Below are 23,751 nucleotides of genomic sequence, written 5' to 3'. Positions count from 1 at the left end.
TTAAGTGTATGGTACGAACACTTTTGCAATGACAACAGTATTTCATATTAGTCCAAAATAAATAAAATGAAAATTTTCCCCAATCATTGGTTGGGAAGTACTAAATTTAAGACGCGTTTTGAAGTACATGAATATCTTTGAGACACTGAGATCCTAATTATCTAATCATCTGCAAGGATTACCAGCAAACGGCAATCGGATTTGTTGGTCCGGATTTCAGCAACAAATTTTGCTTAGCATCACGTGTGCCGCGGGAGCTTCACCTCTTAATTTCGTGTCCTGACCCGTGTTTGCAATAAATAAACAAAATAACAAAAGCTTTGTATGAAAACTGGAGGCACAAACCGTGTCGAGTGCATTTGATGTGAACCTGCTTGAATTTTTCACCGTCACAATGAAACAGACGGAGCCCGTGAAGGGTCAAATTGGTAAATATTTTTTTGATCCTGCTTTTGCGTAAAAATAAAACGTACTTTAGTCCAGGCTATTCATGGTGGTGACCGTGAATGCATCAGTACATAATGGATGCGTCCCTAAAGGCTAGAAATATGGAGCCCTGCGAGGGAACACAAACAGAATTTGATGGGAACTTAGGAACTTGGAAGGGTTGAACAAGCGCAAAGGGTGAGGCAGGATAAGTTTATGTAATTATAAGGTTTAATGAAAAGGGACAGGAAAACATGAAGAAAATGAATTCTTCCCTGCTCACAACAACTGTGGGTGGTAAAATAGGACAAACAGAAGAGGTAAAGGTGCTTAATGATGGGAATTTATAAAAGAAGTGGAGAACAAACTGATAAAGCATTCACCTTAAAAGAGACAGGGAATAACAAGATGGACAGAAGGAGGAATAAAGGGGTGATGACGGGGTTAGGGTTAGTAATTAGGAAGTTTGGGCCGATTTAATAGCAGTGATCATGTTTGGTAGAAGGGAAAATTGAAGCAAATACCCATGAAGAAATCACAATATGGGTCTAATTGTTCCGAAAGAAAAGTGAGGAAACAATGACTGATGTTTCTGGAGATCTTCTAGAGGATTTAAATGATCACATAATCTCAGGGATAATAAGAGCAGCAAAGGGAGCTATTCCAAGGAATAAAAATAGAATAAATAGGGCACAAGGGGGCGGTAATGCACCTCTGGCTATATTCCACCCGCCTTTAGGAAAAAGAAGAAGAAGAAAACGAAGAAGAAGAAGTGGAGGAACAGCGTTGACAGGCAACACTGCCATCTCGGCACCACCGCTAAGTGACCTCCGCTCCCAATGATGGCTGGTGTTCGAGCCCTTGGTGTTCTTTCCAGGTTCACAGCAAGGAGATATACACTCTCCTCAGGTCTGAACTAGTCGTTTTTAAAATGTCAGCATTGAAGGCAAAAGCGACGAATGTAATTTAAAGACTGGGTTAGTTAATTCAAAAGGCAGCCGTAATTAGCTTGTTACACTCCCTGTTAGCTCCAAACTATAATAGCTAACGTGCTACATTTAACATATGTCCACATATATACATGTCTGTATATATTTCGGAACAATCCGATCCTTTGAAAATATAATCGACTAAAGTTTTTTCCTGTGGTTTTCAGTGAATTTAAAATACAGCATTCAAAATTAGCTGGCTGCGGCAGTTAGCAGCTGGCCAACATGCGTGACTTAACTTTATGGGAGCTCCACTACAAAACCGAACTTTTAAATTAAAATGATTAAATGTTCGCGTGCCTTGTGCTGTATATATAAACTTTAGAAAACAAGTGAAAACGTAACCACTGGTGCAATGCGACGGCTAACTTTGCTCCAGTGTCGCTGTCTTTGAATGGGAGGCGGAGAATCTAGGTGAAGGGTCAAGAGTTCCCCAGTGTGGCTGGTCACGTCTGAGGTCATCCACCAGTATTATGCTTTCAAATGCACCTTCTACAATTCAATAACTGTCGTTGGACGGCAGCGAACTATATAGTTATTACAACGCAATGTAGGGCCGTGCACATTTAAATGTCGGGGTCCTATAAATGCAATCATGCGTCGATTAAATATGTTGTTTTTGTTTTGTAGGCGCTGCTTCTCGCACCTTCTCAGTAGCTTCTTCAATGTTGGGTAATTTCACTTATTTATAGTAATTTATAGTTCATTGTTTAAATTTATCTAATCTGTCCAGTGACATTAATTGTCTTATTGCGTTTCTGCTGTTTAGCCCGAACTCATGTTGACTATGAAGTCAAGGGCGATGTTGCTGTGGTACGAATCAACGACCCCAACTCCAAGGTGTGTATTTGTTGCATTTTATTGGCCATGCAATATCTTTTCTGATATTTGCAAGTGTGCTGTAACCAGGATGCTCATTTCACAGGTCAACACACTGTCAGTCCAAATGCAGAATGAGTTGACAGAAATAATGAATGAAATCTGGGCCAATAATGATGTTAAAAGTGCTGTCCTCATATCTAAAAAGCCAGGATGCTTCATTGCAGGAGCTGACATCAAGTAAGAACTTCTTACCCCATGATACACCGGTGGTGGTGCATGTCTGTTTGAGTGGAAAATAATAGAATCACACATAGTGGAGGCACCTAAATCCTAATGAAACCAAATGTGTGTCCTTCTGCCTCATCAACATTACATTACAGAATTTTGCTGTTAAAGTGAGACTTTGTTTTGTACACTGCATCTTAAGATCTGCTGTTTGTCTGAACAAATATTTACTGTCATACTCTGGGATAAGCTTAGGTTGGCCTTTGTACTTGTACTTTAAAACTTCTCAGCCTCTACAAACAATTCAGACAAAGACATTTTAATCTTTTTATCTGCCACAGTATGATTCAGGCCTGTGCGGATTCTGAAGAAATCACCAAACTGTCTCAAGAAGGGCAGAAGATGTTCGAGAAGATTGAAAAGTCTCCCAAACCCATTGTTGCTGCCATCAATGGCTCTTGTTTAGGAGGTGGCTTGGAGGTAAAATATCTTCCAGCAACAAGCTACAACATTTGTTGCAATAAATTGGGAATATTAACCGAGAATGTCTTTTTAATCCTTTATTTCTTAGTTTGCCATTGCCTGTCAGTACAGAATTGCAACAAAGAGTAAGAAAACAGTTCTCGGTACTCCTGAAGTGATGCTGGGGCTCCTACCTGGAGCTGGTGGTACCCAAAGACTCCCTAAAATGGTGAGATGATGTAAAGTGTCATCATAGCACAGTGGTTTATACCAGCAGAAAATAATCTGCTTTAAACTGTAATTGGTTTAAGAGCTTGCCGTGCCCCATCTGAGACCTGCTGCTTACTGTTCTACTGTCTAGTCATGTGCTTAATCAACGTCCTCCGAACAGCTGATTAAATGTTAGCACGTTATCTTGCTCTCAGGTGGGTCTGCCCAGCGCCTTTGACATGATGCTGACAGGAAGAAACATCCGAGCAGATAAAGCCAAAAAGATGGGGCTAGTTAACGAACTTGTAGACCCTCTCGGTAAGTAATTAAGATGAAATGCAGGTCGTTGTGGTATAGAGACATTTGAGATCATGTGTTAAACCAGCCAACGCTTCTTTTTTTCTCCCCCAATATTCTTGCATTTGTAGTGGACTTGGTAGTATTCTGCTGAGGCCACAGTTTGATTTATGTATTTATGTAACAGGACCTGGGCTAATGGGTCCTGAGGAAAGAACCATAAACTACCTTGAGGAAGTTGCCATTGAGTGCGCCAGAGGGATTGTCAACAAGAAGATCCCTCTTCGCAAGGAGAAAGGCACAATGCAGAGTAAGAAACAATTTGAAATTCCAGGATTGTTTTCCTTTTTTGGACGTAAAGCCCTCATTACAGAGCTGATACACTTTGTTCTGCAGAAATTCAAGACTACATTATGAGCTACCCAGTGGTACGGAATCAGATCTACAAAACCGTCCAAGGCAAAGTTATGAAGCAGAGCAAGGGACTCTACCCAGCGCCCCTGAAAATAGTTGAAGTAAGTAAAAACTTGAGGATGAAATCACAGATTTGGGTTTGGCTGGTTTGAGGGTTGTTACTCACAGTCTGCTCCTCTACCTCAGTGTGTAAAGACGGGAATAGAACAAGGCCCCACTGCTGGATACTTGGCTGAGTCTCAGGTCTGGGATCCGGCCTTCACTACGAACCAGTGTAACATTAATTCCCACACATTCTTTACGTATAAACACAGACGCTTTAACTTTTTGCTGTAGAATTTTGGTCACTTGGGAAAAACCCCAGAATCTGCAGCCTTGATTGGCCTTTATCACGGCCAGGTTGCCTGCAAGAAGAACCGCTTTGGAACTCCTCAGAGAGAAGTCAAGTAAGTGTTAAAGAAGACGTTGGATAAGATGTTTGAAATGATGTATTTTATATTGTTGGTACTGTCTGCAAACAGGACCCTGGCCATCCTGGGAGCAGGTTTGATGGGAGCAGGTATCGCCCAGGTGACGGTGGACAAAGGCGTGAGCACCATCCTGAAGGACACCACTGTTGCTGGGCTCGCCAGAGGACAAGAGCAAGTTTACAAAGGGTGAGGCATCACGCTAAAACCTGTTTTTGGTCTATTAATAACCTATTAATTGATGTCACCTTTTAACCAGACTGAACACCAAGACGAAAAAGAAGAGCATCACATCGTTTGAGAGGGACTCCATCTTGTCCAACTTGAGGGGCCAGCTAGATTACAATGGCTTCGAAAAGGCTGACATGGTTATCGAAGCTGTGTTTGAAGACATCAACATTAAGCATGCAGTTGTGAAGGAAGTGGAGGCTGTAAGTGGAAAGGATCCCAGTGGGGCAACACTGCAGTCCATTGAGGACAGACGGTGACTTTTATTTGTGACAACTTTGAGCTCTGACGTCACATTTGTCTGCAGGTGATTCCCCCTCACTGCATATTTGCCACCAACACGTCTGCTCTGCCCATTAAGGATATTGCTGCCGCCAGCAAGAGACCAGACAAGGTTTGTTGGACAAGGTTCTTTTTCTGATTAATTCACAAATTTGTTGCAGGAATGCTAAATGTTGTGTTGTGTTTCAGGTGGTTGGAATGCACTACTTCTCTCCAGTGGACAAGATGCAGCTTTTGGAGATCATAAGCACTGAGCAGACATCGAAGGACACCATAGCCTCTGCAGTGGCAGTCGGTCTGAAGCAGGGCAAAGTCATCATTGTAGTTGGAGTGAGCTTTGACAGCTTTTTCCTTTGCTCGGATTTAAGAAAGGAATACAGGGGTGACAACATGGAAACAAAATTTCTGAAATCTTAAAACATTTTAACAGGATGGACCTGGGTTCTACACAACAAGGTGTCTGGCTCCCATGTTGGCTGAAGCAGTGAGAGTTCTTCAGGTATGAAGTGCCGTCTGCTGGTATTTATAGAGCAGGTCAGGGTGACTGGAAGGTTGCCCATAATGCTGTTTCTACGCCCTTGCAGGAAGGAGTTGACCCTAAGAAATTAGATTCTCTCACCACGTCTTTTGGCTTCCCTGTGGGTGCGGCCACGCTTGCTGATGAAGTGGGTATCGACGTGGCTGCCCACGTAGCGGAGGACCTCGGCAAAGCCTTCGGATCCCGCTTTGGCGGTGGAAACGTGGAGGTTCTGAAGACCATGGTGGACCTGGGTTTCAAGGGTACAGACGGCAACGCTGAAGCTTAGTTTGAGGTGTCTGTACATGGTTTTTATGGGTGGTTTTATTTTCAATTCATTAGGTCGCAAATCTGGAAAGGGTTGCTACGTTTACCAGCCAGGACTCAAATCCAAAGAGATCAACCCAGAAATTGGAGAGATCCTGGAGAAATACAGGATGACGCCACATCCTACTGTGTACGTTTGCATCCAGCATCCATAAATAAATGCTGAGTATTCAGACACACTATTTAGATGTGTGTGTGTGTGTGTGTGTCCCAAACAGGTCGTCGGACTCTGATGTGCAGTACAGACTGGTTTCTCGGTTCGTGAATGAGGCCGTGCTGTGCCTGCAGGAAGGCATCCTCAATAACCCGTTGGAAGGGGACATCGGGGCTGTGTTTGGCCTGGGATTCCCCCCCTGCCTTGGAGGTCAGACTTCAAACCGTGGTTGCTCAGAATCTGTCTCATAAAAATAGCACTTAAAAAGCCTTCAGAGATAAAGAGCTCTTCCTTTATTGAGCTGGTGCTTTTTTGTTCAGTGTTGTAGGAGTCTTGGGAGAATCCTGAGAATGGAGCAGTAATAATAAAACTTCCTTCTTCCAGGTCCTTTCCGCTTTGTTGACACATTCGGTGCAGACAAGTTGGTCGAGAAGATGAGGCAGTATGAAGCCGTCTATGGGAACCAGTTCACTCCGTGCCAGCTCCTACTGGACCATGCTAAGGATTCTAGCAAGAAGTTCCACAAGTGACCGATTCACCACGTGCCAGAATATAACTAAACGCCAGCCTGCCATTTATTTTGTGAGGCAAAAGTGCTGTCATGGGCTACTTCAAATGAATTCAACCGTGTTTAATTCTCATTGGGCTGCCAGTCTAGACTATTTCAGAAACTTTAAATTCAAGGTTTCAATCTGTAAAACAAGAGAACAGTAAAGCCTGAAGGATCAGTAAAGTCTATAATAAGCTTACTGCTGAATAAACTGGCAACCGACTGCAAAATCCACCACAAAAAACGGATTATTCTTTTTTGTACCTTACTTTTTTGACTTTGTATAGATAGAACAGCACTTGGAGGATGATTATAGTTTGCAGATGTAAAGAAGATTATGAAAACAAATTAAACTATTTTACACCTGGTGAATTCTTCTGTTCTGATGAATGTCTGCCGTTCATGGTCCACTAAGTGTCTTCTTTCTAATGTACATTAGGGGTCTGGTGTGTTCAATTATGTAAAATAAAAGCTTAAAATATGGATTCCAAAACCGCCTCCTTGGTGTTGCGTTTACGTCCTGTGAGGGAGGTATTTTTTAATGAAGCGGCGTCGAATAAATTTGTACGGGGGAGGTCCGGTCCAATGAAATTCGCCGCACAGGTCACATGTACCTTCGCCATTGTCCGCAGAGCAGGGTGTGTACCGGGGGGGGGGGGGGCTGTGCGGAGCATCTTCGTTACCTCACCGCTCCCCTCTGGAAGATGCCAAAGATGCTGCGTTCACGGAGTGATGATATCGGAGCGCATACGAGGTGTGTCCTTCCCTGAACACTAGACACGAGCGGCTGCACCTGCGCTAAGATGGAAAATCGAGGTCTCCGCCCGTGAAGATGGATTTTTCAAGCTGGCGACTTTAATCGATCGGCCAAAATGTCCAAAACGAAAGCTTGCGAGGCGGTCAGGGTGGTGGTCCGCTGCCGGCCGTTCAGCAGGAGGGAGGAGAAGGCGGGGGATGAAAACATTCTGGAGATTGATGACAAACTGGGCCAGATCACCATCAGAAATCCAAACGCACCACCTGATGATCCGCTCAAAGTGTTCACGTTTGATTCCGTGCACGGCTGGGATTCAAAGCAAAACGACATTTATGACGACGCGGTCGCGCCTCTGGTGGATTCTGTGCTCCGGGGCTTCAACGGGACCATATTTGCGTATGGACAAACTGGGACAGGTAAAACGCACACCATGCAGGGAGTTTCAGAAGACCCGGAGAGGAGAGGGGTCATACCGAATTCATTCCAGCACATTTTTACACAAATATCCCGAACTCAGAATCAGAAATACCTGGTGAGGTCCTCATACCTGGAGATCTACCAGGAAGAGATCAGAGATCTGCTGTGCAAGGACAACAACAAGAAACTGGAGCTGAAAGAGAGTCCTGACTTTGGGGTCTATGTGAAAGACCTCACCTCGGTGGTCACCAAGAACGTCACCGAGATCGAGCACGTGATGACCATTGGAAGCCAGTCCAGGTCTGTAGGGTTCACCAACATGAACGAGCGCAGCTCTCGGTCCCACGCCATTTTTGTTATAACAGTGGAGTGCAGCGAGGAAGGTCCAGACGGCCAGGACCACATCAGAGTCGGGAAGCTCAACATGGTTGATCTGGCCGGGAGCGAGCGGCAAAGCAAAACAGGCGCCAAAGGAAAACGGCTAAAGGAAGCAACCAAAATCAACCTGTCCCTGTCCGCTCTGGGGAACGTCATCTCAGCTCTGGTGGACAGGAAGAGCACCCACGTCCCGTACAGGGACTCCAAACTCACCCGCCTGCTCCAGGACTCGCTGGGTGGAAATGCAAAAACTGTGATGATAGCCACGGTGGGACCGTCTCACAGGAACTTTGAGGAAAGCCTGGCCACGCTGAGGTACGCCAGCCGGGCCAAGAACATAAAGAACAAGCCTCGGATCAACGAGGACCCCAAAGATGCCCTGCTCAGGGAGTTTCAGGCAGAGATCGCCCGCCTGAAGGCGCAGCTAGAGGAGCGGGAGATGCTAGCAAAGGAGAGGAGGAGAAGGAGGGACAGCAAAAGACTGAGCAAAAGTCTGATGGACACAGAAGAGGACATTTTCAGCGAGAAGACCCTGGAGGAGGAGCCACGCCCCAAACAGGGCGGTGACAGCCCAAAATTCCTTACCTGCCGGGGGAGCAGAGAGAGATTAAAGCACCTGAATGTAAACAGGAAAAGCCTGTTAGAGGACATGCAGTGGGATCAGGATGCTTTGGAGAAGATCATTGAGAAATACAAGGTGGTTTAACAACGCCGGGTCATGTCTGGAAATTGAGACAAAACAAGCTCAGATCAATAATTAACTGCTTCTTTGTTTGCAGGCCATGGAGAGCAAGCTGCTGATTGGTGGGAAGACTATAATCGATCACACCAACGAGCAGCAGAAAATGCTGGCGCTCAAGAGACAAGAAATTGCAGAACAGGTATATAAAAGCATTTTTATCACCTCCCCACTGAAAGTCACATTCAAAGTCAGCTCTGTCTCCTGTTGGCAGGTAAGACAGGAGAGAGAGATCCAGCAGCAGATGGTGCTGCAAGATGAGGAAACGTTAGAAATGAAGGAGACCTTCTCCTCGCTGCAGCAGGAGGTGGAACTCAAGACAAAGAAGCTGAAGAGGGTAGGATGACTCACCCTCAATCATTAGATTTAAGATGGAACCGGAGCAGCACGGATCAGAGCTTCCCGCTTGATTTTCTGTGCAGCTGTTTGCCAAACTGCAGCTGGTGAAGGCAGAGATGAGAGACATCTTGGGGGAGCACGTCACAGCCAGGCAGGAGCTGGAGGAGACGCAGGCCGAGCTCACCAGGGAGCTCAAGTACAAGTGAGTCAGGACGTGCGCCCACGCGGGACACCCTGTCAGTTGGGCCTGATTTTCGCACCATCGACTGGCAACACGTCGGAGCGTAACCGCATAAATGGCAGGATGATATTTAACTGTGCTCCAGAACTATTGGCTTGAATTTCTTCTCTTGTTGCCAGGCAACGCTCTAACACACTGGATTTTTTATGTGTATTTCAGGAACGTCCTGATTGAGAATTTCATACCTCCAGAGGAGAAGAACAAGATCATGAACAGGCTCTACTTTGACAGTGAGGAGGACCAGTGGAGGCTCCAGTCCATCCTTCCAGAGATGTCAGTAGATCACTCTCACACCTTCTGCCACATAAAATAGTACATTATTTAAATTAATGTTCATGTAAATGACTGGGGAGAATTAAGTAGCAGGGGCTAATCAGGACCATATATGGTCCACTTGAAGGTCAGGAGACTTGAAACAGATCCCTAATCTCCAATGTCTTCCTCCCAGTGCACCAGCTCAGGCCCAGAGGAGACCCCAGTCTGCTGTGGGATACAAGAGACCACTCAGCCATTATGCCCAGATGTCTGTTGCCACGGCGACCGGCGCACCATGTAGATACCAGGTCAGTGTTCAAAGTGACCAAATCTGAAATGAATAGAACTGTATATTTCTATATGTGACCATGATCTTGGGTTGATCCATGTTTTCAGGCTGAGAACATAATGTTGCTGGAGTTGGACATGTCTCCACCCGCCATGTTTGCTCTGAACTTTAATGGCGCTCACCTGGAGAGAGCCTTTTCTCCCAGCGTGATGAGCACCACCCGTAGAGAGAGAAGCAGCTCGCTGTCCCGGGTCAGAAAGTCCCAGTCCTGGTAAGAGACTCAATTTGGAGGATTTTGAACAATAATGTTGAGAAATATAGATTTTTGTGTACAGTTTCAGTGTCATCTCAGGATGGGCTTAATCTGTTACTGCAGGGTGATCAGAATGCTACCAATGTTTTTATGCTTTGCAGCGTTAGTCCATGTGAAAATTAGATTTGTCACCACCATTAACATCTATAACAGCACGTCATCTGTTCGCACAATGCTCACGATTGGAGCTTTTACACCACTACTAAAGCCAAAATCCTCACAACCATAACAGCATAAGCAACAATCTATAGACTCATTTGATTATCATAAAATGACATGTTTAATGTTATTTTACTGTCAGCTAACATGCTAGCTTTTAGCTAGTCCGAGTTCATTTTGCATCAAGGCTGCCGCTTGCAGGCGAATATTGGTACTACACTGAAACGCAACTTTACCACCATGATCAGTAAGGCTAATAGAGGGCAGCACATATACATATAATCTCTTTGTTTTACCCGATAATCAGTTAAAAACTATGTATCTCACTGTCTCTAATTAATGATGCATGTTTTTTTTATGGGCTGCTGTACAGGTATCAAGCACCAAGAGCAGCATCCATCATCCCATCTTCATCAGCAGAGCCTCAGAACTTCTCTCCTCAGCGACAAAGACCCTCCTCTGCTGCTTACCTACCACTGGCCGGTTCAGTCCACACAAGCCCCTGATAGTTGTCAGCGCTGTACATGTGGCCTGGCCTTAGTTCAATGTTGCACAAAGCAGGAATGGGGGGTGGGGGGTGGGGGGCTGCCTTGCTTTCCAATTCACTTTATTATTTTTAGAAAGCATGCACTCAACACTGTTTTCCCATGTCTTAGTCAGCCGAGAAGTGATTTCTGAAACCTGACTGCACACTGAATGTTTTAGGGGGATCCTTACAATTAGTATTTTTGATTCATTTTTAAAAGGATCGCCTATTTTCTAAACGCACGCATAATGTATGTCTGCTAAATTAAGTGATGGGGGGGTCGGTATTATTGCTCCAATGTTGGAAGGAAGATTATAATGCTGTCTTGATTAGATGCCTTATTTTATCATCTTGTGAGCTCGTGTAAAGTCCGCTCGCTTTACACGCGAAAATAAACATGCTGAAATTATTTCTGTGTACTTCCGGACATAACCGCGGGTGACATCCGTGCAAACACATGTGGGGAAGTTGCGGACTTTTAAATAACAACTCTAAATGACAGCTCTATACAGCTCTAAATGACAGCTCTATACAGTAAGATGACGTCTCCCGCGGGGTCACGTGACTCTTTACAGTAAGCCCAACATGGCAGACGGAGTGGATCTTAACTAAAACACCCAAGTGGAGCAGACACGTTCAGCGCTACTCCGCCACAAGACACCAGCCATGCGGGAGAGGCAGAAGAAGAAAAAGGGGAGGACGTGGGCGGAAGCCGCTAAAACGGTATTCTACGCGCTTCGTTCTGTCCCGTGTCGCGGTTGTTTTGCCCGGACGCTCCCACTCGCTCGCGCCACCGTGTTTATGAGTTCATGACCTGCTGCTCGAGACGAAATGTTGCCTTCAGTGCGCGAGGCCCGTGTTGACGGTCAGTTGTTGCTGTCAGCAGCCGCCCGACGTTGCTCGCCCGTCGGCCATTAGGGCAGCTCAGACAAACGTCAGCCGTCCGGACCCAAGCTTGTACCCCATAAACACCCCTCCGCCTGTCGGCGAGACAGTGTGACACGACGAAAGTAATCGCGAGGTGGTCGCGTCGGTGTTGAGCGCTACCGACGTTAGCATGCTAAGTCCCGCTAATGCGACTTACTCCGTCAACAAGTCTTGTCACCGTAAAATAAAACGCAGTAAAACCCAAGACACGCCACATTTACCGCCTTCCCTCTATTATTGCATTTCATGGACAATGAATCGTTTGCGTGCCAATGGCTGGGGAGACACTAATGACTTAATAGCATTATAGCTATCGCTCAAGCGTAGCATGCTAATCAGTCTGAATTAGCAAACATGTTGGATGGGTGCTACCATGACATGTTGGGTCAGTGATGCGTTAACTGGCTATTGGAAATATAGCGTCATACAGCGTCACTCTGCAGTTATTACATTGTTATATCGTAAGTATCTTGACGCGCACAAAGTTTGTTTTTTAACTGAAATTCCAAACACATTGCAGTAATACAATACTGACTGGACTGCGAGGTATATTTTGGTGAATTAAGGCATTCATTTAATGTGTTCATCTGCAGCTAACTGCAATTCGCTAATATTAAAATAATAATATAATAATAATTGAATATGCAGTTAATATGTAGAAATTATTAGGTAACTATTAGGTTATAGTCATTTATTATCAGAAAAATGAATGCAAACATGCTTTAAATGTCACGATTGGACCTCAACAAAATGTAACAAAAATTTAGAGGCTAAAATGAAATATTGGGTTGCTCTGAACAGTACATGTTGTTTTTGGTTAGATTCAAAAGAAGGTTTTGACATTTGCACAATATGCTGTGACATTCTCGCTCATTTTATTGTGCTCTTTCAGGTTTTGGAGAAATACCCCAACACACCCATGAGCCACAAGGAGATCTTGCAGGTGATCCAAAGAGAAAGGCTGAAGGAAATAAGGTAGATGTTTGACTGACATTGGAGCTTTAAATCGCCCTGTTTTACTGTGCAACGTCTTCACCTGAAAGCCGAACAGGTTTCTCCTTCTGTTGTTGTTCCCATTCCCTTTGCTTTCTTTTTTACACATTAGCACTTCTGGTTATTTTACTTAACACTGGTTTTATTTCTTTTTGTTTCATTTACACTCTTGTCATCCAGAAGGTAAGAAACAGCTAGTCCCCACCTGTTAACCAACTTACTACAATGCCACTGTGGTTTTGCCTTTTGCATGTTATTAACAGTAGCCTGGAATTTCAGTTGCATAATGACTCGTTTCCCATGTAGTGATTCTACAGACATGTACAGCTCCCAGTTGTCTCCAACACAGTAACGATGGGCGCTGCTGAGAAGTTGCTGCAGCTGCATGCACGCTTGCAACAAGTTTACTGGTTCAAAATTAATTTCACCTGTTAGCTATTTACATTATAGTTCACTGTCTTAAATGAAAAGCAGCTGGTGCCTCTCCCCCTAAAGCTCAATGCCTTTTATTACCAGACATTTTAATTGACGTGCTTATAGCAATTTCAATATATATTAGACTAAATAACTGCAGCTGAAAATGGTTTAAAGAAAAATAATTCCTTAACTATAAACCTTTCTTGCATGACTCCAACTCCTGGGGTATGACTGCACAACCTTAATTCACTTAATGTCAGTTATTTTAACAATGAATTTGTTGCCACAAACATAATAGTTTATGTGGAGCTGAGTGATAGAAGACCAGCGATAAGTACTGACTGATTTTCTGTTGTTATTCAGTAATAGAACCTCAGAATTACAGTTGACGTGACTCTGACTCGAGCCTGGACGTCCCCCCGTGGTGCATGATAGCTAGTCTCTCCCCAGTCGTCACACTCAGCATTTGACCCTCTTCACACTTCCCCCAGCTGCGATCGGTGTCGGAGAACAGGTGCATAATTAGCGTGTTTTTCTCATGATTTAGTGGCACCTCGCCGCTGGCGTGCCTGAATGCAATGCTGCACACAAACTCTCGTGGTGAGGAGGGAATTTTTTACAAAGTTCCAGGCAGAATGGGGGTCTACACTTTAAAGGTTAGTCGGACACAAGCGCAGTTTAATGTTGCCCTTCCCTGAGACTGGTTGATGTTCATTTAATCTTCTATTTCTTTAGAAGGACATCTCAGATGTGGCAAAGGAGCTGTCTGAGGAGGAGTCTGAGGAGAGCAGTGACACTCTTTCTGACACCCAAAGCAGAGAGAACAACATCAGTCAAGAGGGCCGGAGAGGAAGGTGGATGCGAAGAGGTAGGACGTGTGTTTAATGAGAAGACAGATTCTTTATGGTAACACAAATGATGATGTTGGCATTACATTGAGTCAAGAGCAGTGTTGCCTGGCTGTTGTTTCTATTGGTTACTTTGCTTTATTGTGAGACACAATGGTAGCTGAAGGAGAGACAAGTTAAGAGCTTCTTCTAAGGAAAAGCCACACTGTCTTATCATGTGAACAAACCTTGAGTGCTGTAGGACGTGTTGATAGTGAAGAACAGTGTTATCTGTCACGCTGTCCGTGTGAAGAACCTAGGAGCAGTTGGCGCTCACAGCTTTTCAGCTCTTGCTCCTCTGTTGTTGCCTCATTGCGCTGTGGAGAAGGAGCGTTTCTGCTTCAAGTGCGACATATTTTGCCTTCCCCGGGGCGAGTGATTTCTGATCCTCTCCATTTCCGCCTGTCACGTGACTATTCTAGGTTACAGTTAAACAGGAAGCCATATTTTCTCGGTGCAACTCATGACCACTTCCTCATTATGCACAAGTTAAATTCTGTTGAGCAAATAACTGTGCAAAGGAAAATGATGAATAATGCAAACGGAGTGTTAGTAGAGGTTGTTCACAGTTGTCCGTGTGAATATGCAACAGTAGGATTACTGCAATGCTCTGCCAGCTCACATATTTTTGCCAGGTAATGCAACCTCTAACCTTGTCCTTCGCCTTGGTTTCAGTTTCACCATAACAAAAGCATGATGTGCAGAAGTCTGTACACCACCCTCAGGAAGTGTATTTTGTGACATCTGTTTCATACGCTTGTCTTCTTTGTAGTTCCCTCTAAGCTGCAGTCACAGCCGTCCTCGCCGCAGCCTCGATGCTCCTCGCCTTCTGTCCCCACCAGTAAACTCATCTCTCCCTCGCAGAAACACAGCAAGAAAGCTTTGAAACAGGTACAGTGGCTCCTCCGTTCCCTTTTCTTACTGCTTTTTACCGACGGCGTGAAAAGGTGCAGCACGCTCGTACACTTCCAGTCAAAAATGAGTCTGAATAGGAGTCAGATTATCGCCCGTCCACTGTTTATCTCGTTATTTCCAGGCTTAAATGCTTACTTTTCAGCTGACATGTAACAGTCACTTTTTGAGACAGTAATTGTGGGTAGAACCTGAAATTATTCCTCCATTCCTTGTCTGTGCGACATCTTGAACTGATTACTAAAACAATGTGGCTTCAGGGGCAGAAGCCTATAGCTGGTTTTACAGTATTAATGTCCTCATAATCCATCCCCTCCGAATTTTCCTATTGGCAGCTTGGTGCCTGTTGTGTTCCATTTAATTAGATTTCACTTGATTGCACAGCTTGTAATTCATTCCATCTGTGCTGGTGTGGAATTTACAGCTTTGGGAGAGCGGTTTGCATTCATTTATGGATGCTACAAGATGGCCATTTGGCTAAAGTATAAGTGCTGGAGTAGTGTGTTGTCTTTTGTAATATCTTTTGTTATTTCTGTTAAAAGAAAGACGCGGTCTGCTTTGGATTACATCTGTTGTCTGTTGGTATTGAGCCTCTGGTGAGATCCAGTTCTTGAGAGATTTACAACAAAATGTTGATTTATTCTTAAGTTATGCAACCTATGTTCCACTGCTGCACTGTTACTTACTTGTTATTTAACCAGGCAAGTGGCTCTGGGGGCGTAGTTGCAGGAAAACACAAGGTTACACAGACTCTGCTTTTCTCATCCTGCTGGGTATCTGTTCCTCCCTTATTTTGCTCATTTCCAGGCCTTGAAGCAGCAGCAACAAAGAAACCAGCGTAGACAAGGGGGGATGCCAACCACCTCCAGTCCCAGGCTGCTTCTGAAAACCATCAAAGATATGGCGGACATTACTACAACTGGTAGGTGGAGGCTGTTTTATTGACTGGAACAAGACTAAATGAAAATGATAGTTAAACACACAAAGCCAAGAAAATGTAGGCGAAGACATTATTTTCTTTTAGAAATTTTCCAGATTTTTGTGTGCTTTGCATTATTACAGACAGTTAAAATAAAAAAAGGTATGGTTTTATTACCATCGATGTGTGATTGGAAACAATGTGAAGTTCTTTTCCTTTTAGCCATTTCTCTTCTTTGTGTCCGGACAGATTTATGTCACCCAGTTGTTCCACGGAAAGTTTCCCCAAGGTCAGGTCGTCTCAATGCAGGTGAATTAGGCAAATAACTCAAAATAACGTGAGCCGTTGATCCAGAGCAATGTAGGATTGTGGGGTTTTTAGCTGCATTTTGGTTTTGTTTTTCTTAGCAAGTCATCTTAAAAAGGTGCCATGCCGCCAATATCACAACATACTTATTGTTGGAAACTCAGTTATTAAAAGAATTACAAATAACTGAACGTACCTCAGGTTCCTGCAATGCTCAGCCGGTCTGAGCAGCTATTTCCTGTATTGTACCACAGGGCAGCTGAAACGTACAAAGTGCAAGATTGACGTGGAAACCCCAGACTCCATTTTGGTCAACACCAACCTGCGAGCGATCATCAATAAACACACTTTTTCGATCCTGCCCCCCGAGTGCCAACAGAGGCTGCTCACACTCCTGCCTGAAGTTGATCGTCAGGTGATTTCACACGCTTCACGCGGCATTGTTATACAGTGGTTAGCACAGTTGCCTCACAGCAGGTTATGGGTTCAAAGCCTCAGTTACAAGAGACTTTTCAGTTGAGTTTGTGCACTTGTGTTCTTCTGAATGTACTAAATACACTCCTCTGTTTCTTATCGATGGTCCTTGATTCTGCATACTATAGTGGATGTGTTAGTCATAACATTGTGTTCTCCCTCCAGGCTTGCATGGACGGCCTTCTGAAGGTCACCAGTTCTGCCTTAAACAATGAGTTCTTCACATCAGCAGCCCAGTCATGGAAGGAGAGACTGGCTGAGGGTCAGTGTGACCGTTTCCAGTCCATCTTAACAGCTTTTGCTTCACAGTCACAGTTATGTCACTGGGTAAACTGCAGTGTAACCTTTCTTTGTCTTTTTGTTACATAACTTTTTTCACTTACAGGGGAATTTACTCCAGAGTTGCAGCTACGAATGAGGCAAGAAACTGAAAAGGAAAAGAAAGTGGAGCACTGGAAGGAGGCGTTCTTTGAAAACTATTACGGTGAAAAGTAGGTTCTCCTTTCGCCATTTTTTCATTGTAACTGTGGAGGTATGATTTCTCCACATTTCCCAGATGCCAAAAGGCAGATTTTTTATTGATATTCTATGATTATCATCTATTATATGTTAAGCAAGATGCAATATCCAATTTCAGTCGTGCATTGTTGTTAGAGGGCGGGGTGTTAGCAGGAATATGCAGCGCTGAGTGATGTTCCACATAGGTTAAAGACACCTGTTAAGATAAACACAGTCACCTTTCCTCTCACATTACAGGGGGGATAATAACCACGCTGAGATTCCTTCAGGGCAATATGGAACTGGATCACTGACAACTACAATAGGATCATTCAGAGCATTCATCAGATTGTATTGAGGGACTCAAAGCCTAAAAAAACTCCATTCATTGCTTTCAAATGGGAACTCATCGTGTTGCGAATTGTCAATCAAGGAGTTTTGGTGGTCCATCTGTGAAAGGCTGCAGATCCTTTTTATTAGGTTTTATAATATCAGAGGCCTTTAAAGGGCACGTTTTCGAGCTGCCGATTGTGGTAGCCAGTTTAAAAAACGGCGCCATAAAGCTGTGATCTTCTCTCCGTTTGGTAACAACTACATCTGGGTCTCCACCACCATCCCAGCAGTGGAAAACTTTGCGAAACTATTTTTCCACAAGAAATGCTGCTAAGATATTCACCACATGCAGCTTGTGGCTGGCCTCCAAATGTAGCATTTCAAAAATGCTCATATACAGTATTACCCTTTGAATATTTGAGGACTCTTTGTATCTGCTCTTTGTAAGCCAACCCTCCCATTAAACATTTAGATGTGGAATGCAACACATCACAAAATCCAAAACAGTGATAATTTACAGGTGGAATCGTCTGCTGCGAGCGCTGTAAATCACATCAGCACGCCCCAGGGAGGAATCCAGCAGACCTGCAGAGGGCATTAACTCATTTATAAAGGAGACTTTGAAAAATGTCCTGATACACCCACTCAGAAAGATCTTGACCTTTTACTTCTGTGTTAAGACTGATGGATGACTAGTGCTTTAACATGGATACACGATACAGCTGTGAGGTGGAAAACGTTTTGAGTCATTGGCATTTTTGTGTTCCATTCGAGACCTTTTACAAAAGCCAGTATTTTGAGATTGTGAGGTTATTTCTCTCTTCTCTCTCTCTGTAGTTCTGGCCTCAGCTTTGAGGATTCCAAAATGCTGACAGGGACTGATCAGAATCAGGAGTCTGGAAGTCAGCCATCGCCTCACATGGTGGCACTGGAGGATCCCAAGAGGACTAGAGACAGGACCCAGGCTGATATGGTTGTTGGGAAGAACACAGTGACAGTGCAGGGAGCTCAGAAACCAGCATCAGGTCAGAAAGAACAGGCTTTCACCACAGAGCCCATGAAGACACGGCGTTCACAGCTGGCTGAGGAATCCAAGATGAACACAGCGGCGCAGGCTGTGCCAACACCTGAGGTAGCGAGAGGGACTGACCTGGCCTTAGTAGGGACACTGCATGAAAAGGAGCTTAAAAAGGAAGTTAAACAAGAGAAACGAGAACGCCCTGTGGACAACATCATCCCTGCGGAGACCAGGGCAGGGTTAAAAGAAGAGCTGGCCTCTGTGCACAAGTCTGCTGAGCAGACCACTGAAGTCAGTATGGAGACCGCCACCCACTCAGAGCCTCTGAAAAGGGCAGCCTTCAGTGAGCTGGAGGGAGAAGTGACGCCAGAAAAAAGGCCCAGATTGTCATCAGTTTCCTCAGTGTCTTCAATCTCCTCCGTGTCTCCTCCTGCATCATCCACATCGAGCCCCTCTACACCAGTTTTAGCAACAAATCCAAGGGTTCCACCACTTAAGGTATGGTGTCTTTTCAGATCTGCCTCGCCTCATCCATATCAAAACATGCCAGCAGCCTGCTTTGAAGGTCCCTCTAACAAGTTGGGGATTTTTGTCTTCGCCGTTGCTTTCAAAGGCGTCAGAGGCAGCGAAGGTGTCACGGATAATGAAAACAACTGCTATTATTTTTCACTCTCAGTTAACCTTCAGAATAAATACATGAATTAGCCTGCTGGAGGAGGTTGTTGTAGGTGTGAGGAGGCTTTTTTATAGCAAGGAAGCTATATTGAACTGGATTGTAGAAAAGAATGTTAAGCAATTGATTTTGTTTATTCATTTCTTGATAAAATTGGGGTTTTTTTGTCTTTTTTCAGATCCCAGTTTCTAGAATTCTTTCTGTTCCACTGTCACCCAGTCAAGTGTCACCCAGAACTCCACTCGCGGCCCCACTCAGCAGCCCAGTTCGCACCGGCGCGCGGACGTTGGCAGACATCAAAGCCAAAGCTCAGCTGGCCCGAGCACAGCGAGCAGCAGCGGCTGCGTTATCATCTGTGTGTAAGGGAGCTGTGACAGACCCGGGGCCAGGTGGAGGCGGCGGGGAGCAGGCCCTGTCGTCACTAGGCCCCAGCCCAACGTCCCTGCCTGCGTCGGCCAGGACAACAGCCCATCAGACCAGCACACCCCCATCACGCCCAGTAGACTCTGTAGCTCAGATAAGCCTAAACCCGTCTCAGACACCATACGCAGCGCAGTCTGATGATAGACACAAAGGAAATGAGGGTCCGACCCGTGCAGGAGCACCATGGAAGGAAAGTTCCCTGAAGGGACAAGAAAGCCCTTCACTCTCTGCAACACTCACCAGAACAGGCACCTATATCCCTGCAAACAACCCTCTGGTCACTCAGCTACTTCAGGGTAAAGAGGTTCCTCTGGAGCAGATCCTTCCTAAACCACCCTCAGGTTTGGAAGTAAAGTCCACTTCATCCTGTGTCAGTAAAGGGAAGGCGTTTGTCTCTGCAGAACACTGGACTGATAAACACACGTCACACTCATCAGGAAGAGTTGTCTCAGATCACACCAGACATCACAGAGAACTTCCAGACAAGGACACTCAGGAGCAGATCCTCCAGGCTCTAATGCAGAGGAAGGTCCAGCAGAGCCAGCTGTATGGTAGCCTGGGCCCTCAGCACAAGTTTCCTCCACTGGTGCATGTGGAAGAGCCCCAGAACCAGCCCAGGATGTCCGAACGACTTCTTGGACGTAAGAGGATGCCGAAGCCCGCCATGACCGGGCACTATCTGCTTAACGTGTCCACATACGGCCGAGGGACCGAGAGCAGGAGAACGCGTCAGCCCGCCTCAACCAACGCCTCTGTGTTCAGTTTAAAACGTGAAAGCGCAGAAGGAGAGGAGGCAGGTCTGGAACCAGAACCAGCCGGTTACATTTCCCCTGTGGTTTCTGCGGTTAAAATCGAGAACCCGGGATACTCAGTAATCAGCTCCGTCAACACGGGGAGCGTTCAGCGTGTAAAGAGGGAGCCTGGATCAGAGGACAGCGCGGCGGGCGCTAACAGCAACGGCGCCGGCGCGGCAGCCAAAGACACCAGCTCCTTCTCTCAGTCACACCGAAGGGACCTCCAACTCTGCAGCAGTCATCAAGGAATCCCCCAGCCATATCGTTCCCAAGCGGACCCCAGTCACCAGCAGCCACCTGCCTTTCAGAGAACATTGGACAACCAGGACGCGGCGGCGGCGGCGGCGTGCTACGGCGGCACCATCAGCATGTCTGTGCCTCTTGCTTTGAACCCCGGCGGTGCAGGGAGCGGCGCCTGCACGTCGTCCTCAGAGACCGACGTGGGCGGAATCAACGGCAGCGTGATGTCTTTCTCGGTGACCGTCACCACCATCCCCGCCGGTCACCCTTTGGACCACAGCGGTCAGGACGAGCCCTCCGCCGAGCAGTCCTTCATGGAGAGCTCCGGCATGGAGGACGTCCAGTCTCAATGCTACTGCCGGCTCAAGGCCATGATCATGTGTAAAGGATGCGGCGCCTTTTGCCACGACGACTGCATCGGCCCCTCAAAACTTTGCGTGTCTTGCTTAGTTGTACGATGATGAGAGTTTGATTCCAGCTTCCAGCAACCAGCATGCGGTCGCCCTCGGACCGGCGAGGAACCCCGGCGGAGGGCCTCCTCTTCCTCGTGTCCTTCAGATTTCAATCAGACGCTCAATCTGACAAACCTAGAATCTGGCAGCATTTGCACTTGGCTCGGAGCCACGTGATATATTTTTATAATATGTGTAGTTTGGGGCTTTTTTCCAAACAAAACGAGGGAAAAAGAATGTTGCTATTTTTCTAGAACATAATGACTGTTGTGTTTTAGCCTGATCCTTTTTCGTATTTGGGCCTAGGTGAGAGTCAAAAGGGGCGTTAATGATAATCATTGGTCGTAGATTACCTCCTACTTGGCATTTACGCACGCTTGGCAGGGAAGTGCATATTACAATAACTATTTTTTATAAAAACTGTACATTTATAATAGAGAACACTCAGATTTAAATACTAGAAAGTGCATGTATAACTTTAGAAAGAGTATAAAAGGAAGTTTATTACTAAAGCTTGTTGCACATCAGATATTTGTTACCAAGCACTTGAAAAACTCCTGAATTTAGGCCAGTAACAACTGTACAGCACTTAAAATCAAATCTAGGGACAAACCAGAGTCATTTATTTATGATATTACGGTGATTCTTCTTTTCATTTCCTACCGTGTGAACCTATTGCCCCCCCCGATCCCCAGTTCTTTGGGTTTTTACCATAGTCACGCAGGTGGAACTAAAACACTCAAGGGGAGCAAATTAAGCTAATTTAGTTTATTTTTTGAAATGTAAATAGTTTCAGTCGTCACCAAGGTTCCGAACCGTGCAGCACTCCGGGCTCAGCATATCCAGCTGTTTATCAGGTTAGCGTGTTGACGCTAAATGTTGCATCCCAACACTTAAGAGCGTCACATGTGCTGCCACGTGTCCGCATACTATAATGTACTGTCTTTTTAATGGTAACACTGGGATGGAGCTGCACTATGACGATGTTAAGACCGTGGAGCTGCTTACTTTAGCGCACGTGAGCGTGCTTAAAACAGGCCAGTGTGAGGAGTCATCTTCAACAGCAATCCAAAGTCACCTTAAAGAGAAAGAAATTAATCAGAATTTGCTTTGAAATGTTTGATTAATTAAAGTAATATATTTTAATTAATATATTTTAATATAAAAACATATTTGCTAATTTCTTTGGGAAATCAACAGGGTATTTGCTATAATAATATATTAGTTTTTCCTTTGATTTTTCATGCTGGACAGACCATTGTTTTTAGTTCCTTTTAGTCTATTTTTTTGGTTTTTGGTCTGTATTGTTCCATCAAGATGTCTGATGTGTAAGTTTAGCTGTCATTACCCTCTTAAAATGTCTTTAAACGGGGTTATAACAGAGATTTTTAAGGAAACGTTTAATTTATCCCCTGTTGTATTTAGGTTTTATTGGAATGTGTTGGCAGGGCAGATCTCTCCTCTGGGGGACTGTACTGTACAAAATCCTTCAATCAAACCAGAAGGCAGCTGACATTTTTGTTAATAATTTGACCTGAAGTGAGCCACGCATAGATCCAATTGTGTGTGCGTCCATTCAGGACTGAGGGCAGAGGGAACCTCCCCGCCCTTCTGATATACAAGAATTTCTTATTATCTGTGTCTTTTTGTCTCCATTTAAACTCACAGTGAATGTATTATAGTAATCAGCAGTTGTAAACAAAGTGTATTTTATCAAGAGGTATAGAGTATTATGAATAAATAATGACAAGAGAAGGATTTTGTCTTATTTTTGCTCACAGACTGCATCAACAACAGCGCAGGTGACCCAGTAAATACGTCTTTACTCTCATGTGTGAAGATACTCAACCTCCTGATCTCTTCCTCTCAGGACAAAACACGATTTTTTTAATGATCTGTTTCGGGTGCAGGTGCACTTTTGTGTTCACACCAAACTCAAGTGGGAAAGAACGTCCAGTGTTGTCATGTACCGTAAACACGTCCAAACATCCTGTTAGGACGCTCCGTCCAGCAGTATTTTCCCACACAGCCTCTCTGTCAGATGTGATGGAGTCGCTATTCTCTCATTTTCCTCTTATTTTGGAAGGCAGACGTATAGAACATGAGAACAGGAACCCCTGAGCTAACAGACGTACCCCAATGATGGATCAGACAAATGATCAGCAACATCAAAGTGCTGATCAGATGTGTCTCTTGCGACATGGAGGTGGTTTTTCCTCCATCTCCAGTGTCCGAAGGCATCATCGCAGCAGCTGGCAGAGCTTTCATTTGGATGTGACTGTGACAGTTTGGTGTGTGGTCCAGCAGAGAGGGAGGGAACAGCAGCTCTATGCTGCTGCAGCTTCACCGTAGTTTACAACCACAAGAATCTACACTAATAATCTGCTTTGTTTGGCAAAAAAGGGAAACAAATCCATGTGTTCTGCCTCTCTAGGTTTGCAGTCAAGGCTTTGAAAGAATGTTATTGATTCTTTTTTGTTATTAAGCTTTCACGAGACGTTTTTTTTAAAATCTGATCTCTATTTATTTTTTCTATGTAACCAGCAAGACACAAATGAATAAGCTTTACTTTTTTTCTTTAATTCGATAAAAACGTAATTAAATTGCGCCCCGTAGAAGCTAAAATATTCCTTTAAACACAATTAAACCCTTTTTTTCTCCCCTGTTTTGAGCTCATAATTCAGAGTAGAAGCAGCAATAGT

The 23,751-nt window shown here is 44.8% G+C and overlaps 3 protein-coding genes across 7 annotated transcripts; all 3 read left to right on the top strand.

The window, feature by feature from the left end:
• Window positions 1-1,181: 1,181 nt before the first annotated feature.
• hadhab (hydroxyacyl-CoA dehydrogenase trifunctional multienzyme complex subunit alpha b) lies at window positions 1,182-6,867 on the top strand. Its single transcript, XM_057058585.1, has 20 exons — window positions 1,182-1,335; window positions 2,046-2,087; window positions 2,185-2,255; window positions 2,341-2,474; window positions 2,804-2,942; window positions 3,034-3,153; window positions 3,350-3,452; window positions 3,619-3,741; window positions 3,828-3,946; window positions 4,032-4,088; window positions 4,182-4,291; window positions 4,367-4,501; window positions 4,572-4,743; window positions 4,848-4,934; window positions 5,012-5,152; window positions 5,253-5,321; window positions 5,407-5,602; window positions 5,682-5,796; window positions 5,885-6,030; window positions 6,205-6,867. Exons 1-20 carry the CDS (start codon window positions 1,266-1,268, stop codon window positions 6,348-6,350), a joined length of 2,295 nt encoding a protein of 764 aa, XP_056914565.1. The 5' UTR covers window positions 1,182-1,265; the 3' UTR covers window positions 6,351-6,867.
• Window positions 6,868-7,008: 141 nt separating this feature from the next.
• On the top strand, window positions 7,009-11,192 carry LOC130539872 (kinesin-like protein KIF3C). The gene is made up of 8 exons (XM_057058588.1): window positions 7,009-8,619; window positions 8,702-8,803; window positions 8,876-8,998; window positions 9,084-9,202; window positions 9,401-9,514; window positions 9,690-9,804; window positions 9,893-10,056; window positions 10,631-11,192. The coding sequence occupies exons 1-8, from the start codon at window positions 7,243-7,245 to the stop codon at window positions 10,761-10,763; spliced, it is 2,247 nt and encodes a 748-aa protein (XP_056914568.1). The 5' UTR covers window positions 7,009-7,242; the 3' UTR covers window positions 10,764-11,192.
• A 36-nt stretch (window positions 11,193-11,228) lies between these two features.
• Window positions 11,229-22,804, top strand: asxl2 (ASXL transcriptional regulator 2). 5 transcript variants are annotated; one of them, XM_057058537.1, is made up of 13 exons: window positions 11,229-11,506; window positions 12,603-12,685; window positions 13,668-13,776; window positions 13,856-13,988; window positions 14,780-14,898; window positions 15,727-15,841; window positions 16,088-16,147; window positions 16,399-16,559; window positions 16,784-16,880; window positions 17,004-17,109; window positions 18,287-18,965; window positions 19,319-19,859; window positions 19,965-22,804. In XM_057058537.1, exons 1-13 carry the CDS (start codon window positions 11,450-11,452, stop codon window positions 21,056-21,058), a joined length of 3,354 nt encoding a protein of 1,117 aa, XP_056914517.1. In that variant the 5' UTR covers window positions 11,229-11,449; the 3' UTR covers window positions 21,059-22,804. The 5 variants fall into 5 exon arrangements, with proteins under 5 accessions (XP_056914517.1, XP_056914515.1, XP_056914514.1 ...); XM_057058535.1 differs by having other exon boundaries at window positions 13,859-13,988; window positions 19,319-22,804; XM_057058534.1 differs by having other exon boundaries at window positions 19,319-22,804.
• The last annotated feature ends 947 nt before the right edge of the window (window positions 22,805-23,751 follow it).

This window comes from Takifugu flavidus, chromosome 16 (genome assembly GCF_003711565.1).
Source record: "Takifugu flavidus isolate HTHZ2018 chromosome 16, ASM371156v2, whole genome shotgun sequence".
Lineage (NCBI taxonomy): Eukaryota > Metazoa > Chordata > Actinopteri > Tetraodontiformes > Tetraodontidae > Takifugu > Takifugu flavidus.
Note: the sequence above shows the minus strand (reverse complement) of the source record. Positions and strands in the feature narration are given on the sequence as shown.